The sequence below is a fragment of the Canis lupus genome, chromosome 10 (assembly GCF_048164855.1).
Source record: "Canis lupus baileyi chromosome 10, mCanLup2.hap1, whole genome shotgun sequence".
NCBI lineage: Eukaryota > Metazoa > Chordata > Mammalia > Carnivora > Canidae > Canis > Canis lupus.
Window position 1 is genome coordinate 58,941,984 of NC_132847.1, and position 18,816 is coordinate 58,960,799.

Below are 18,816 nucleotides of genomic sequence, written 5' to 3' on the forward strand. Positions count from 1 at the left end.
AATTAGTGTAGCCATTTGGAGAAAAGTTTGATAATACCTAGTTAAAAATGTAAATATCCGGAGCAACTGGGTAGCTCAGTGGTTGAGCATCTGCCTTCAGCTCAAGTCGTGATCCTGGGGTCCTGGGATCGAGCTCCACATCGGGCTCCCACAGGGAGCCTGCTTCTTCTCTCTCTGCCTGTTTCTCTGCCTCTCTCTCTGTGTCCCTTATGAATAAATAAATAAAATCTTAAAAAAAAAAGTAAATATCCTTCTACACAGCTATTCTCTTCTAGGCATCTGAGCTAGAGAAAAATCTCACACATTGGGACCTTGTAAAGGAAGCATGTTCATTGCAGCATAATTGTTAATAGTGGGAAAAATGTAAATAACCTAACTATCCCTCAGTAGGAGAATGGATAATTAAATTGTGGTTTAACAAATGAACTAGATTCAACATATACCCAAAAGTATAGTGTTGAAAGAACTCAAAAGTATAAATACTGAAAATATACATATTTACATATTGTTTATGGATACACGCATACGTAACAAAAGTATAAAACATACAGCTTTAGCTGACTCCATAACAGATACAAAAGCACATTAGGCAAGATATTGACACCTATTTAATCTGGATAATCAGTGTTGGTATTGATTATATCTTTTTTTCATATTTTAGAGTTAAACATGACAAATTTTTAAAGATTTAGAACATGTACTTTTTTTCCTGAATTTTACCATTTTGTGCTAAGAGAGAATATACAAGTTTAGAAAATTGCTCAGCTAATGCATACGTCCAGTGTGATTCATTGAGGATTCCACGTGTCTGAAGTCTCTGTTTCCTTAAAAATAGGATGCTGCTCCCACGGAATCTTTACTGAACTGGCAAGACTATGAGGGTCGGACACCTCTTCACTTTGCAGTCGCCGATGGGAATGTGACAGTGGTTGATGTCTTGACCTCATATGAAAGCTGCAATATAACGTCTTATGATAACTTGTTTCGAACCCCGCTTCACTGGGCAGCTTTACTAGGTGAGTTGACTAAATCAAAGAATCAATGGTAGGAGGAAATACATGAATACCAGAAACTTCCCATGGCTTCCCTTTCTCTGTCAGCTCCCACTTCCTTTTTAATTATTTTACTTTTTAATTGATATGTGGCATCTCATACTTAAATCCTTCTGTCATATGCTTAAATTTTAGTAATATAGGGCACCTGGGTGGCTCAGTGGTTGAGCATCTGCCTTTGGCTCAAGTTGTGATCCTGGGGTCCTGGGATTGAGTCCCACATTGGGCTCCCTGTGAGGAGTCTGCTTCTCCCTCTGCTTGTGTCTCTGCCTCTCTCTGCATCTCTCATGAATAAATAAATAAAATCTTTAAGAAAAAATTTTAGCAATATAAATGTATTCTCTGTTATATATTGGTTTTAATTTCAACATAATGTCTTAACATGTTTTAATTTTTATTTTAAAGGTAATGCACAATCATTGACAAATGTAAATATAAAATAATCTTTTCACATTCAATGCCTGTGTATTTTGTGGGGGGTTTAATTTTGCGTTTGTGCCAATACTATGATATATGATTTTTTTCTTTCTATTTTCCTGATAAGCCTTTTACTTAACCAAATTTGAGGGGATCACTCTGTTAGGTGAGAGTATAAATAATGTGTATCTGTCTGATTTTGCAGGAGATGCAATCTGAGAGTCTTTAGTCACTAATAGTCACTTGTAAGATAAATAATTTGGTCTTTTTTCTGCTATTCTGCTCTTTGAGTATTACCAGTGTTTGGGTGTTTTTTTCCCCCTTTTTTCTTTTTGGGTTTTTTTTTTTTTTTTGCCCCCATTTCCTTTGTTTTCTGCCTTTTGGTATATAGGTTAGGTTTGTTGTTATTTGGTTTTGAATTGCCTAATGTTTTAGCAAGTTTCTTAGGTTCTACTAGTGGTTACTTTAAATTATCAAAAACTTTTTAAAACCTGAGTCAGAGTTAAAAGCAAAACTATATCTATCGATTTCCATTCATTTAAAAATGAGGGACTTAGCACAATTTACTTACCACTTTTTTAGTATTTGTTAATATAATCTGAAGTTTTTCCCAATTATTATGATGAATTTACTTTTTAAATCCCACATTGTGCTTTTTTAAAAATACTTTTTGCATTCAGTGTTATTGTCAGATTTATTATTTAGCTCTCATTTCAGTGTGCACTTTCATCCTTTTTTCCTTTCCTCTGCATTCTGGGAGGACTTGGCAAATTTGTCTCCATATCAATACATTGACTTTTTGTTCCATAAGTTCTGATTTCTTTCTGCTTTTCATAGATTGTATTTGAGGTTGTATTTTGGTTTCCTACTCTCATCCAAATTTCTTTGTATCTTGGTTTATTTTCTTTTCGCCTCCTTCCATCACCCTTTCATTTCAGACTGTGTCCTTCTTAGGATATTTTGTTTTATTTCTTAGAAGCTATCTCTTTGCACAAGTCAAGGATGCCCAACAGTGTCCTGAAATTTTCCTCTGGATCCTTCTCTAGATCATTTTCCAAGGTATGCACTTCATCTTCATGATGGTGTTTCTTTTTCCCGTCCCATAGTATGTTTTCGTATTGCCTTTACTGAATTGTTCTCTTTATCTTTCAAATAAGGCATGTGTCTTGATGGCTTGCCTGTGATCCTACTTTTTTCCCATCCCCGAGAACTCCATCTTGGATCATACCCAGGAACAGGTAGATGAGCACAACTACCACTCAGATTCCCTTTTTCTGCCTGGATTTCAGTGTGTCCTTGTTCTGCTGATGTGACATCTCCATTGCCTGGGTCCCTAGTATGCTCAAACAATAGAATTCATGAAATTCAGGTTTCCAAATATGGAAAATATGCTATTCCAAATATGCTATTCCAAATATGCTATTACCAGGTTTATTCATTCTTTGATCTATGCATTTTGGAATAATGCATATTCCAAATATGCTATTACCAGGTTTATTCATTCTTTGATCCTTTCTACAGCTCCTTGCTTGCAGAAGTGCCCTGTAGATTACCTTCTCTGCCACCACCTCATCATTCCTGTCACTTGGTTCCTTGGACTTGTAATCACTGCCTAGATATGAAAAAAGTGGAGGAGGGAGGGTAGAGGAGATTCAGAGGAGGCCTCAGAGATCACAAGAGGATGTATTATGGATGGTCCTCCTGAAGAGCAGAAGAGAATAGCTGTGCAGTGCTGATTGGCTATACAGTGGAACCCAGGATGAGGGACAGTGATGGCAGTCAGGGTCTAGCTTCCCACCATTATTATAGTGAGGTCAAGGAATGCGATGAGCTGTACCTAATATAACTTTTTCTCAACCTAGCAATTACAATGACTGTCATTTCCTTTCTGATTGAAGCACTAAGATTTTAGTGTTGTGAGTGTTTGCCTCTGTTCTACATTATCATAATATTTTCGTGAGAAGTTAGAAGAGGCTGTACTGGGGGCTGCTATTCAGAAAACTTCCCTTTAAACAGATTACAAATTAAGTAGTCCTTTGATGTGATAACGGCCTCACTGTGTCTGCTTTCAGGCCATGCACAGATTGTCCATCTCCTTTTAGAAAGAAATAAGTCTGGAACCATCCCATCCGACAGCCAAGGAGCAACACCTTTGCACTATGCAGCTCAGAGTAACTTTGCCGTAAGTAAAACATGACAATTATCTTTTCCCTTAATTAAATTTTTATTTTGTCATCATTAGAAATTCATATGCAGTTATAAGAAATATAATAGCAAGATCCTATATTCCCATAACCCAGTTTACACCAATGGAAACATCTTGCAAAACTATGAAACAATACCATAAACAGGAAATTGACATTCCTACAATCCACTGATCTTATTCAAATTTCAGTTATACGGGTACTCATTTTTGTGTCTGTGTGGCAATTATATTTTAACAGTTGCTCATACTCTTGGCTCTAGCTGAGATGCGAGGGATAGTCTTTGTCTTTGTAAAGTTGTTAGTCATGGGAAATTTTAAGACAATTTTTATATTAACTCTTCGGTGTAACATTTTGTTCTGTGTAAGTATATTTCATCTTCTGGTTAATTTTATGACCCTCACATTTTATATGCACTGTGTTTGGCCATCTGTAATTGTCCTGAAAGCAGTGTGCAAGTTCTTAGAACTAGTCTAGGCTTGGCTGGGATCCTGACTCCACTCTCTGCTGGCTAGATGACCGGCACAAATTTCTTTACTTCTTGAGTCTTAATTCCTTCATATGTAAAATGAGGATAATTATACCTTTTCTTTCAAGATGGGTATAAAAATTAGAGAAAATTTGTGACCAGTGCCTCATTAGTTTTTGTACCGAGCAGGTACTCAAGAAATGCAGTGCATTCTTACTATTGCTAGTGCTAATAGTATTATGCATTATACAGCTGAGAAAACCAAAATATGAATTACCATTTCCAAAGATATTGAATATTATTACTAATTCTTCCCTTGCCACCTTTTATAGTTTACAAAGCACTTTCTCATCCATTACTTAACTCGGTCCAGCCAGCAACATGATAACAGCTAGGCTGTTTCAGTTTCCTGAATAAGTGGCCACCAACAATTAGAGACTCATCCAAAGAGGCACATGTCAGAGCACTCACAGCTGATTTTACTGGCTTCTGTATGGGTATGTGTAGTGAAAACTTTGGTTTCATTAAATTAAAAGAATGCTATCAGCAGAGTGTAATTCCATCTTCCTGACCTCCTCAGTGCATCACTGAATACTCAGATTGCTAAAATATCTTATTTTCCTACTAGTATTTCTCTCAACTGTAACTGTCTTCTTTCCTTCGTGGAATTTCTAAAATTTTATCACCTAGACTTTTGGTAAACTATTCTCTTCTAGTATCTCTCATTATTCTATTATCTCAGAAAAATACAAAATATATTTTGAGGAGGAACTCTTTTTTGTTCTAGGTAGTTAAGAAATTCACTGGCCCAGCCTAATCAACCTATGGAAATCAGAATTCAATTCATATTTCAACACAAGCCTGTGAGGGGACATGGCATCCCTAATTTACAGAGGAAGAAACCAAGGTTTTGAGAGATTAAATGACTTGGCCAAGATCTTGAACCCAAGTGTTAGATTCCAGATTTAACACATGCACAGATACCAGCAATTAAGGACTAAGCTATTGGGAGTAAGGAAGAATGACAGAACATGATGGATGTTCATTCAAAGAAATACTTGCTCTGGATGATCTGCCAATTACAGAGATGACTTTTAAAGAATTCTGCAAATTTCCTTAAGCTTTGTTTCTTTTTTTTTTTTTTTTAAGATTTTATTTATTTACTCATGAGAGACACCGAGAGAGGCAAAGACACAGGCAGAGGGAGAAGCAGACTCCTCACAGGGAGCCCGATGCAGGACTTGATCCCAGGACCCTAGGTTCACCCCCTGAGCCAAAGGCAGACGCTCAACCACAGAGCCACCCAGGTGTCCCTCTAAGCTCAGTTTCAAGCCCCCTTGATCTTGGACTATGTTTACCCATAGAGGCTCTAATTCCCTGTTTAGAAAACATCAACAGTTGGGCAGCCTGGGTGGCTCAGCAGTTTAGCACCGCCTTCAGCCCAGGGCGTGATCGTGGAGATTCGGAATCAAGTCCCATGTCAGGCTCCCTGCATGGATCCTGCTTCTCCCTCTGCCTCTCTCTCTCTCTCTCTCTCTCTCCTCTCTGTGTTTCTCATGAATAAATAAAATCTTTAAAAAAAAAACAAAACAGTAACATCAACAAGACCCACAAAACCTCTGCAAACATTCTTTCATTAAGAAAACATACCCAACAAAGATATATTTATGAATTAATGAAAGAAAAAACACCAAAACATCACCAGCTTTTAAAAACCACTTGCTTATTCCAATCTAGCATGTGCAAGGCATATACACTAGATCCCAGGAGCATGACACTGTAATGCCTCAGCAGCTCAACATTAAGTGATAAGACTAGGAAGCAGTGTGTGCAGCAGTTGAGTCCTGGGTTTTACTCCTATATCTGCCACCAAGGTTTACATGACCTTGAACCTAAACTTCTTCATCTGGAAAACGAAGGGTTGCATTAGGTGAGCCCATGAATTTCTTCTTGCTTTAAAGTATTGAGTGTCAGTGCTTAATACATTTTTGGCCAGTTCACAGCATCCAGAATTTTTCTTTTTCTGAAACTGTTTTACTTCCATTCAAGCAGAAGGCTCTATGATCTCCCTAAAAGTTTGTAAGTATCTGGGGCTTAAGAAAAGAGGCAACTTAAAATGCTGTGAATATTAACCCCTGTTAAAATTGTTAGGCACTGTTACCAACAATAGCCAGATTGTGGTAAGAGCCCAAGTGTCCATAGACTGTTGAATGGATAAAGAAGATGTGGCATATATGTGATGGAATAGAAAAAAGAATGAATTCTTGCCACTTGTAACAATGTGGCTGGAGCTAGAGAGTATTACGATAAGTGAAGTCAGTCAGAGAAAGATAAATACCATATGATTCACTCCTATGTAGAATTTAAGAAACAAAAGAGATGAACATAGGGAGAGAAAGAGAGCGAGAGGCAAACCATAAAACAGACTCTTGACTGTAGAGAACAAACTGAGGATTACCAGAAGGGAAGTGGAGGGGATGGGCTAGATGGGTGATGGGCATTAAGGAAGGCACTTGTTATAATGAGCACTGGGTGTTGTATATAAATGATGAATCACTAAATTCTACTAAAACTAATATTATACTGTATGTTAACTAACTGGAGTTTAAATAAAAACTAAAAAAATAAATAATAAAATAAATAAAATTGTTAGGCACTGTTAGAATTATTGTGGTTCCTAATTTTTGTGTGATTCCATAGAGGAAGGATCTTGCATATAGGAATTGCTAAATAAATACCTTTTTAAATGAATTTAACACTGCATTTCTCAGGAGCCACATATATTTATTAATAATAATACAATAAATACATTAAGTATTTTTAAGTTGTAGTCACAAAACCACAACGAGAGAATGTATTAACTTTCTCTATAGGCATGGCTGAGTATACAGGTCTCTGCATGTAAAATGTCCGAGAAAACCTGTATCTTCATGTTTCTCACGACCCTGAATACTCGTTAGTCTTTTAACTGTCACTTCATCTATCAAAAAGTGACCTATAAAATTTTAAAACTTGATTGAGAATGATTGTTCTCAATTATGAGTATGTTGAATGAGGGAGTTTAGGTTATGTATTTGAAGTGCATGGAAACTAAAACTAATATATAAAGAAAGAGGATTGTTACTTTCAATGGAAATTGTAGTTTCATTATTCATAAAAAGATAATTTCATTTGATTCGAAGGCAGGGAAAAAATACTTTGGGTCTTAGTGGAAGTCACATATAACACTGGCTTTATTACCCAAGAAGATGCTACCCTCTTGTCTCAATTTTTTATAATGAAGTTTTCTTACAGGAAACAGTTAAAGTATTTTTAAAACATCCTTCAGTGAAAGATGATTCAGACCTCGAAGGAAGAACATCCTTTATGTGGGCTGCTGGAAAAGGCAGTGATGATGTCCTTAGGACTATGCTGAGTTTAAAATCTGACATTGATATCAACATGGCAGACAAATACGGAGGTACAGGTAAGAATTGGCGGAAATGCTCAGTTTGCTTTCTTCCGGGTTCCAGAGTGTGTAGGTGCCCTAAAACTTGTACAGTAGAGCCTTAAATCATTGTTCCTAATCTAATATTATTTAACTCTCATTTATACTTTTTAAGTTTAGCTTACCAGGATATCACTCCAAGGGTTTAATTTCCTCCAAGTTTGATGGCTAAAATTAGCCTATGTTTCTACCAGGTGAATGGTGGCATTAGGTTTAAAACCCTGGTTGTTCCTGGGGCGCCCACCTGGCTCACAAGGTTAAGTGTCTGACTCTTGGTTTTCAGCTGAGGTGCTGATGATCTCAGAGTCCTGGAATCAGCCCCACATCTGGCTCCACACTTAGCAGGAGTTCGCCTGAGGATTCTTTCTCTCCATCTCCATTTGCTCATGCTATCTCTCTCTCTCTCTCAAGTAAATAAATAAATAAATTTTTTAAAAATAAAAATAAACAGAACTGTGGTTGCTCCTTAGGCATGATTATGGAGGGACGCCTGGATGGCTCAGTGGTTGAGCATCTGCCTTCGGCTCAGGGTGTGATCCCAGAGTCCTGGGATTGAGTCTCACATCGGACTCCCCTCAAGGAGCCTGCTTCTCCTTCTGCCTATGTCTCTGCCTCTCTGTCTCTGTGTCTCTCGTGAATAAATAGAATCTTAAAAAAAAAATGACTATGGCAACTCTTATCATTTATCTTTGTGTAAAAAAAAAAAAACCATAAACCTGTGAATTAAAACTATGCCTATTTAGTAGTTATCAATTATACTTTCAAAACTTTAGGATTATATTTTAAGGAATACACATATCTAAGTATGCTCACCAGTCTCACATAATGTGCTTTTCTCAGATTTGAAGAGCATTACTTCCTCCCAAATCTCTCATTTTGGGGATAACCTCCCATGACTCTTGAAGCTTCAGAGCTTCACATTAGATTTGCATCAAAAGCTCTCAGTAGATGCATCTTCCTATCTCTTTTTCTAATAAGAGAGCCTTTCAACTGTGCATTGGTTAATAAGAGAGGTATGAATTTTTTAGCATTTGTTGTCAACTTGGAAGTCTACCTTGTGCACTGTATCCTAATTGCAAGTCAGAAAAAGAAAGGTCACACAATAGCACAACACAGAACAGAATAAAAACTCAGCTATGAGCTTCTCAGTGTTATGTTTTCTAATTTGTAGAAACATATAGTAGAGCCATTTGCACCTACCTGTAGTCCTGGATAAGATCTTTCTTGGTGGGGACGCCTGGGTGACTCAGTGGTTGAGCATCTGCCTTTGGCTGAGGGTGTGATCCTGGGTTCTGGGGATCAAGTCCTGCGTCAGGCTCCCCACGAAGAGCCTGCTTCTCCCTCTGCCTGTGTCTCTGCCTCTCTCTCTCTGTCTCTCATGAATAAATAAATAAAATCTTTAAAAAAAAAAAGGAAAAGAAAAAGGTCTTTCTTGGTCACCAAAACTACTGATGCAGCACTTGGTGGGGAGGGGGGATATACCTAATAATCTCCCTCCTTATACCTAAACCATCACCCCTTCTAAATTAATTTTTTAAGATTTTATTTAAGAAGAGAGAGAAGATAAGTGGAGAAAAGAGTAGAGGGAGAGAGAGGAGCAGACTCCCCACTGAGCAGGGAGTGCCATACGGCACTCGATCCCAGGATCCTGTGATATGACCTGAACTGAAGGCAGATGCTCAACAAACTGAGCCACCCAGGCACCTTAAATTATATTCTAAAGAGTTTTGGAGTAATATCAATTTTAATAAAGGCTTTAACTGTCAAAAGTATTTCTTTATCAAAGCTTCACAGTAGAGCTTAAGCTTCTTAAGAAAGGGTATAGCGCAGACATGTAGGACATTGGGTTTATAAATGGTCCGAACATTTCATTTTTTGTCAGACTTCTATTAGTAGGCAGCCTTTCACTTTATCACAAGCCTTGCTTTTAGTTTAACTTTTTCATGTATTTTAATAAAGTATGGCCAAGGATACTTCCATTCTTTTGACCAAAGGTGTCTTTTCTGATGTGCACCATGATTGGAGTTCAGACATAAATTCTTCTTAGACTCATTAATTCCCTGGCTCTTTTTCCTAAGATGATTTTATTATATGTCAGACATGCCTTCCTGACATTTCTCTGAAAGTGAGTTTCTCTCCATCATCCCTCTACAGGGTTCTTTTTCCTTCCCATGAAAAAAAGAGTTCTCATCAACAGCAACATACAGACGTTTGGATCTTGATTCAAATAAACTATTAAAAATTATAAAACCGAAAAAAATACTATGAAACTGTAAGGGAAGTATGGACACTTTCTGGATATTTGATATTACAGAATTTTTGTTCATGTGTTCTAGGTACAATAACGGGACTAGCCTTTCTTTGCAATGCCAGGGCCGGACTCTGCAGACCCCATTTCCCCATTGCCAGCAGGTGCCCTGCTAGAATCCTCCCATAGGGAGCAGTAGAGGGACACTGGAAAGCTGGAAGACCCTGACCACACCTTCCTGTTGGTTTACTATTCTTGTTTGGGTTTCCTATTCCTGTTGGCATCATCTTGGTAGGGTCTTCTTCAGCACAGCAGTGGTCACTTGTTCCAATGGCGACAGTTAATTTCCCTGTGCAGTTTTTCCAGCACTCGCTGTACCAGCCCCAGAGCACCCACCTCAGAGGCATGAGCAGCAGCCAAGCAGAGCCCCTGCTCAGAGGTTGGAGTTTCCCCCCACAGGGCTCCTCTTTGAGGCTTTGAAGTTTTAATAATTCCATCTTCTTTTTTTCGTCCCCTCAATCCTAGAATTGTTGGCTGTTTTCCACACGTACAACCTCTGTGAGACCTATTGTTCCTTTTTTGCTTTTTTAATTCTTCAATCCATAGCTAACAATTCTTTCTGTTGAACTCTCTCTGTGAAAGTATCTGGCAGGGTTTCTGTCTCCTAAATAGACACCTACTGATACTGTGGTCGTGCCTTTTAAAAGCATCGTTGTCTTTGAGATATACTTACCAAAATATTTACAAATGAAAGGATCTGAATCTAGAATTTTATTCAAAACTGTTAGAAGTGGGGACAATGGATGGCAGTTAGATGAAACAGGACCAGCCATCTACTGATCATCCTTGAAAGTAGGTAATGGCTATATTAAGTTCACTAAGTTGTTGTTGTCTTTTGAATACACTTGAAATTTTCCATAACAAAAAGTTAAATAAAAAACTTTAGGGCTCCTATGTAAATTTATGATCCCTTCTAAGAGAGGGCAACAACAGTTAAATCTAAAGTTAAAGTACTGTAAATGCAAATAGTCAGAAATTGGGAATTTCATTTAACAAGATCATTAAGTCTATCTTTTGCTTAATTGGGACTTTGTGGTAGGTTTTTTTTTTTTTGACATTGACATTTATCTAAGCAGTATTTATTGCATACTGATACCCCACATCACAGAATTGTAGAATTTCAATATTAGAAGCTACCTCAAAATTAAATCTGGTCCAGCGTTTTCCAGACCATATTTTTGAAAACAACAGGTTTCTATAGAGTGTTGAAATGTTGCCAAGGGGAGCGGGTACTTCAGTGGGTAACCCCTTCACCCCTGCTTTAGTCAGAACCACTCAACTCTTATCTGTTTTATGTGTTGAGTGTTTTCTAAAACTTCATTTGAGGCCAGATGTATTCTTATGCTCTTCAAATGTGAATCAAGTCACCAAACCATCATAGATATAGCACCCTTCATCTGCCTTATACCATTCTCATGAGCGGCCTGTCAGCTCCAATATGAAAAACCCACTACTTCCATCTGAACCTAAGTCCGTTCTTCCTTATACCAAGCCCAGATTCGTCAAAGTGGATGTCCCACTCTGTACTGTCTTCCACATGGCAGCACTTCAGATATTCGAAGTCTCTCACACTCTTTGAATCTTGTCTGGGCCAAACTAACATTCAGCCATGCAGATCAGGGTCCTCAAACCCAAGTGCATGTAAGCATTGTGAGGGTGTTTGTCTAGGGACAGATGCCCAGACTACAGAGACAGGAATGCTATGTTGGATCCTGTACATCTTATTGACTCGCCCTCTAAAATAGCTTCTAAACCTTTCTGCTTCTCTCCCATCTCCGGTCCTGCCACCCTCCTTAAAGCCAGTAGCATCTTTTACTGAGACTCCTACAAAAGTTTTAGCTGGTCTCCCTGCTTATTTTCTATTTTTTAAAAAAGATTTTATTCATTTATTCATGAGAGACCGAGAGAGAGAGAGAGAGAGAGAGAGGCAGAAACACAGGCAGAGGGAGAAGCAGGCTCCATGCAGGGAGCCCGACGCGGGACCCGATCCCAGGTCCCCAGGATCCTGCCCTGGGCTGAAGGCGACGCTAAACTGCCGAGCCACCGGGGCTGCCCTCCCTGCTTATTTTCTAACCCACTACAGTGCCTTCTCTTCCAAGCAGCTAGAGTGATCTGATTAAAGCACAAGTCAAATAACATCACTCACCTATTTGAAGTCCTTCAGTCTTCGTCATTGGGACCTGGGTGACCCCTTAGGATCTGGCCTTCTCTACCTTTCCAACTTACTTCATTGCACTTCCTTAAGCACAAAGTCATTTCTGCCCTCGGGCTAGCTGTTCTCTTTGCCCAAACTACTCCTTCTCGAGATCTCTACATAGCTGTCTCTTTATGATTGCCATCACCACCGATTAAAATGGACTCCCAGTCACTCTGAGTATCAAGATATCTTTTGTTACTCCAATTATTACCATTCATCACCATCTAATACTTTCCTGTTTATTCAGTTTTTGTTTTGCTTCTCCCAACCTTATCTATCTTGTTCTCTGCTGAACACCCACGTTTACATTCATACCCAGCCCATAGGAGGTTTTCAACAAATGCCCAGGAATCTGCACTTTTATAGGCATCCTGGGTTTGGTCCATGGATCACACTTTATGAAAGAAACATTATTCTAGGCATGACAGGGCCATGATACTTAGAAAGAGCTGGCCCAGGCCTCTAGACAGTTATGTTGGCAAACTCAGAATTTAAAGAGTGATGTATTTTTTTAAAGATTTTTTACTTATTTGTTCATGAGAGACACAGAGAGATAGGCAGAAACATAGAAGGCTGATGGGTACCATAGGGATGTACCAGAAATCTTGGGATTCTTGGGATATCACTTCAGAGTTCGCAACAGCAAAAGCAAAGGGATTCTTTGCATTGTCAGAGTCTTTACTTTTATTTTAAAGATTTTGTTTATTTATTCATGAGACTCAGAGAGAGAGGCAGAGACACAGGCAGAGGGAGAAGCAGGCTCCCCATGGGAAGCCTGATGTGGGACTTGATCCCAAGACCCCGAGATCACGACCTGAACCAAAGGCAGATGCTCAACCCATGAGTCACCCACGTGTCCCTAAAGAGTGATGTATTTAAACAGAAGTTAAAGAGTAATCCAGAGTAATGGCATAAGTCAAGCATTGGTGTGGAGTAACATAGGCTCAGGTCAGTATAACCTGAAACCCACATAGAGTCAAAATTACTCTTTCAAACCCCATACAAAGGCACCAGAGAAGAGACCACATTCCGTCTCAGATTTTTTTCTCCAATGTTGAAACAAATTGCTGTTTCTTAAATTGGGCCCCGAGGAAATGAGTGGCTTGCATTTGGAGCCATGTTGTATGGAAAATGCACTCGCTGCAGTGGGATGTGTGTACCCTCAGTACCACATGGGTACACAGACCTACGGCAGGAATAGCACGGCTAAGCAGCTGAAGGGCCGGTAGATTGACACTTCTCGTCACACCAACCCTCGGGCATATGCTTATCGAGTGGGTTGGTGGGCAGAATTGGCTGTGTCACTTAAATCATTCCTCTTTGTCATTTTTTGTTCCCTTATCCTCTTAGAGGGAGGAAAAGATAATAAAGTTGTAACCGAGGAAAGGAAAGCATTTCAGACCATCAGGAGGAAAGGAAGAAACAGTGAGATGAGAAAGGTGGAAGGAAAGGGGAAAGGTGTGAGTAGCAACTATGACTAGAAAGGAAGACTGAGGGACACCTGGGTGGCTCAGTCGGGTAAGCATCTGCCTTCGGCTCAGGTCAGGAGCCCAGGGTCCTGGGATTGGGCCCCCATCAGGCTCCCTGCTCAGGGGGGAAGCCTGCTTCTCCCTCCCTTTGCTGCTCCCCCCACTCGTGCTCTCTCCCTAATAAATAATTAAAATCTTAAAAAAATAGACTGAAATATCTAGAAGTGAACAATAGAGAATCCTTAAGATTAAATTGCATTTAGCCAAAATGACGAGGACATCAGAAGAGGAAAAGGCACAGTTAGAATAAGAAGAAGGTGAAGTTGTTATCAAAGAGTCCTTGCGTTCTTTCGCTCCCTTTCAGCTTTACATGCTGCTGCCCTTTCTGGCCATGTCAGCACTGTGAAATTATTGTTGGAAAATAACGCTCAAGTAGATGCCACTGATGTCATGAAGCACACTCCACTTTTCCGAGCCTGTGAGATGGGACACAAAGATGTGATTCAGACACTTATTAAAGGTTGGTTATTAAGAGTGGCTCTAGCAAGTCACTCTCCCAAGGTAGGCATTCTTGCGGGCACCGTTTGAAACCAGCTTACATAGCAGAGGGCTGCCTGGGTGGAAGGATGGAGGGAAAAGTGGTGTTTCCACCCCCTACACACACCTGCTGTGTGTGTGTCTGTGTGTGTTTGTGTGTGTAAACCTGCTGTCCACTAGGAGCTTCACCTGTTGGCAGTTGTGTGATTTTGGAAAAGCCACTTCACCTGCCCAATCCTCAGTTTCATTTTGTATAAAAGAAAAATGACCCTGGCCCTGACCAACTTATGGGCTCATTGTAAAAATCTGAAGTAGGTAATATATACAGATGCAGTGTGCTAAGAGGAAAGCATTTAAGGGACTGTTGTTACATTTTTCAGACTTCTATTCTTTTTGATCAGCGCTCTCTCTATTGGACATTTTCATGATATGTTTGCTTTTTCAGGTGGAGCGAGAGTAGATTTAGTTGATCAAGACGGACACTCCCTTCTACATTGGGCAGCACTAGGAGGAAATGCTGATGTTTGCCAGATATTGATAGAAAATAAGATCAATCCAAACGTGCAAGATTATGCAGGACGAACCCCTCTGCAGTGTGCTGCATACGGCGGCTACATCAACTGCATGGCAGTGCTCATGGAAAATAATGCAGACCCCAACATTCAAGACAAAGAGGTAGAAATTCTAAGTCTTTTTTATGTTGTTTGCTACTGGGTGTTTGGAGTATTTCTTTTTCATTAACTAAAATAAAGCAAAACAACATTTTGCCAAATAAAGGGATCACTTACAAACTTATAAGCTGAAAACGAGTTTTATTTTTCTCTATTTTCCTTCTAGTTCTTGTCCATATATCCATATACACTATAACAAAGTCATAATACAGAATGGGACTAATTTTATAACTATGACATGTGTATGTATGTGTATACATATGCATATATAATATTTCACAAACCACATTTTGCCTTGTTCACTTAAAATTATCACTAGTATTTTCTCATTTGGTGTATAACCTTCTGCATAATCGTAGATGCTGAGTATTCCAAGGTTCTAGGAACTTTATGTTGAATGACTCATCCAATCCTCACAGCAGCTCCTAAAGGAGTTGCAGTTATTATTCGTATTTATAGGGAAGAAAAGTGAAATTCCTGGAGCTTACCCAACTACACTACAAGGTGACAACAGGGTCTGGGTTGTTGTGGGGAGTCAGGGTCCAAACACTGCTTGTAACCCCAATTTTAGAATTAAGTAACTTCCTATCGCTGGGTACTTTTTTGTTATTACAGATCATGTTTCATTAATCATTGTTGTGCATTTAACTTTTCTTATTGTTTCCTTAGAATAATTTCCCCTGAGATTATTTATTATTGGTATATGAATGTGATTGGGCTCTGATATATACTGTTGACATGATTTTTAAAAAGATTCTATTTATTTATTTATTTATTTATTTATTTATTTATTTGAGAGAGTATGCATGCACATGAGCAGGAGGAGGGGCAGAGGGAGAGGGAGAGAGAGAAGCAGACTCCCCACTGAGCACAAAGCCTGATGAGATGAGGGGGAGCTCCATCTCAGGACCCTGAGATCATGACCTGAACCAAAATCAAGAGTCAGTCGCTCCACCATCTGAGCCACCCAGGCGCCCCCATCCAACTGATTTCTAAACTATGTGGGTTAATATCCACTTCCTCAGCTATGTAGTACTGTATTGACTTCTCTCAGTTTAACCAGTATTGACTTTTGTTGCTACTATAATTACATTAAGTCTTCAAAAATACTAGCATATTATGTTTTCCAAGCCAGAAAATATATTTTCTATTAATTCATTCAATAAATATTTATCAAGATTGTTCCTATATGTAAAAGTAACATAATGAAAAACATGTAAAATATGGTCCTTGTACATATGTTACTAGAAATGAATCTTTTGTAATCTGTAGTACCTTTTACTTTTTTTTTTTTACAGTTTCTTACAGAAGCTGGCTTACTAAGCTGACTTACAGAAGTAGCTTACTAAGCTCCTTTCCAGTTCTATTTAGTTTTTATGTATACTGTTTTGGATTATCTGCTATAAATATCATTTCATTTGTGAATAGTATGCCTTATTGAACTAATAACTCCAATACAATGTCGAATAGAATTGATAATAGTTGACATCCTTAATTCATTCTGGCTTCTCAAAGGGAAAGCTTTAAATATTTCCCCATTGAATATGATATTTGCTATAGGTAGAGATATTTCTAGCTACTGAGAATTGAGTTTGTTTATTCACAATTAGCTGTTTTTGTCAGATACTATTTCTGTATCTTTTAACATGATCACATGATTTTTCACCTCTTTGCTCTTGATATGGTGAGTTAAAAAGAATCAGGAAGTAGTTCCTCTTATTCTCCTAAAGAATGTGTGTGGTATTGATACTACATTTTTCTTAAATGTTCGGAAGAAAAAAAAATGTTCGGAAGAATTCCCTGGTGAAGACATCTGGTCTAGGGATATCCTCTGTGTAAAAAGTATTAAAAACTGATTCAGTATCACTTATAATTACAAGACCATTCAGATTTCTAATTATTTTTTCCGTTTTGGTAAATTACATTTTTTGAGAAACATATCCATTTTATTAACATAGCAAATGTATTTGCATAAAGTTGGTCATATAATTTATTACCTTTTTTATGACTGTTGGACATATAGTCATTTCCTCTTATTCATTTCATATATTGGTAATGTGTATCATCTCTTTTATTTTTTTTATTTATTTTATTTTTTATTTATGATAGTCACACAGAGAGAGAGAGAGAGGCAGAGACATAGGCAGAGGGAGAAGCAGGCTCCATGCACCGGGAGCCCGACGTGGGATTCGATCCCGGGTCTCCAGGATCGCGCCCTGGGCCAAAGGCAGGCGCCAAACCGCTGTGCCACCCAGGGATCCCTCTTTTCTTTTTAAAAATATTTTTCATCTTGTTCATCTTTTCAAAGGAATAACTTCTTTGTTGATTTTCTATATTTTAAATTGTTTACTATTTCATTGGTGTTTACTGTTTATTATTTCCTGCCATCTACTTTCCTCAGGTTTGATTTACCAATTTTTTTAAAGATTCTTTTGATAAAAGTTTAAATCATTGATTTTTTTCAGTATTCATTTCCAGTATATGTACTTAAGCATGCTTCTTCTAAGCACTGCTTTAACTTTATCCTAGAAGTTTAGGTAAGCTCTACCATCACTATAATTCAGCTCAAACATTTTCTAGTTTCTATTTAGATTTGTTATTTGACCCATAGATTATTTAGCTGTATATTGTTTAATTTCCAGGCATTTGGGCATTTGCTCATTATCTTTTGGTTAATGGTTATATCGGTTTCCTCTTGCTGTGATAACAAATTACCACAAACTTAGTAGTTTAGAACAACACAAATTTATTATCTTACTGTTCTGGATGTTAAAAGTCCAAAATGGGACTTAATGAGCTAAAAATCAGGGTGTTGGCAAGACTACATTCCTTTTGGAGACTCTAGGGGAGAATCTCTTTCTTTCATTTTTCCAGCTTCTAGATACTGCCTTCATTCCCTGGCTTGTGGCCCCATTCCCCCATCTTGAAAGCTAGCAGTGACTGCCTGAGTCTTTCACATTACTCTGACACTTGCCTCCCTGCCTCCTTCCTTTCCTTAAAAGGACCCTTCTGATTACACTGGGCCTGTTCAGATAATCCAGAATAATCTCCCCATCTCAGGTTGCTGATTAGCACCCTTAATTCCATCTACAATCTTTATTTACCCTTTCCAGTAACATAAAAGAGTTACAGATTCCAGAGATTAGGATGTAAACATTTTAGCAAAGGCATGCATTTATTCTGTCTACCACACTGATTTGTAACTTTACTGTGGTCAGAAAACAGAATAACAGTTATTTTATTTTATTTCAGAATTATTTTAATCCTTCAAAGTCCTTTGAGGCTTTCTTTGTGACCCAGTATATATGAATTGCTTTTGGAAATGTTTTATGTACACTCGAAAAGAATGCCAATTGTGTCATTAGTTGGATGCAGCGTTTTATATGTATCACTTGGTTCAAAGTTTTTTACTGTGTTGTTCAGGTCTTCTGTATCTTTACTCTCGTTTTATTTATTTGTTCTATGACCTATTATAAAAGATGGGTTAAAAATCTCTCACTGTGATTATGAATTTGACCATATCTCCTTTTAATTTTGTCATTTTTTGTTCTATATGTTAAAAGCTGTGTTATTAGATGCATACAGATTTAGGATTATTACATTTTCCTCTTTGACCCCTTTAAAACTGTGAAATATCTATCTTGTATTTCTAGTAATGCTTCATGCCTTCTTTATCTTTCATAATATCGATTTTTTTTAAGAATACAGGCCATTTATTTTGTAGAATCTCACTCAGTTTGAGTTTGCCTTATGATTCCTCATAATTCAGTTTAAGTTTTACATTTTTGGTTGGAATATTATACAAGTGATATTGAATCCTTCTCAGGGTATTACCTCTGGAAACACATGATGCCTCTTTACATGATATTAATTTTGATCACTTACTTAAGATACCATCCATTTTCTCCCTTTTTATAATTAGGTAATTTGGGAGAATTGTTTCTATTTTTTAGTTAGCATAAATAACTATGTGTCCAAAAATACCTACTCCAGATATATCTGATT

At 38.0% G+C, this 18,816-nt stretch overlaps 1 protein-coding gene across 12 annotated transcripts in view; it reads left to right on the plus strand.

Moving 5' to 3' along the window:
- Positions 1–18,816, plus strand: part of INVS (inversin) — a 156,281-nt gene that overhangs the window by 83,578 nt on the left and 53,887 nt on the right. For 10 of the 12 annotated variants that reach the window (XM_072842100.1, XM_072842101.1, XM_072842097.1 and 7 more), the window contains 5 exons: positions 836–1,016; positions 3,542–3,651; positions 7,437–7,608; positions 13,968–14,123; positions 14,586–14,815. In XM_072842100.1, the coding sequence (XP_072698201.1) occupies positions 836–1,016; positions 3,542–3,651; positions 7,437–7,608; positions 13,968–14,123; positions 14,586–14,815 (849 nt within the window). Of the gene's footprint in view, positions 1–835; positions 1,017–2,445; positions 2,529–2,626; positions 2,708–3,541; positions 3,652–7,425; positions 7,609–13,967; positions 14,124–14,585; positions 14,816–18,816 lie in introns of those variants that run through there. The other 2 variants (XM_072842102.1, XM_072842103.1) reach the window with 2 other exon arrangements.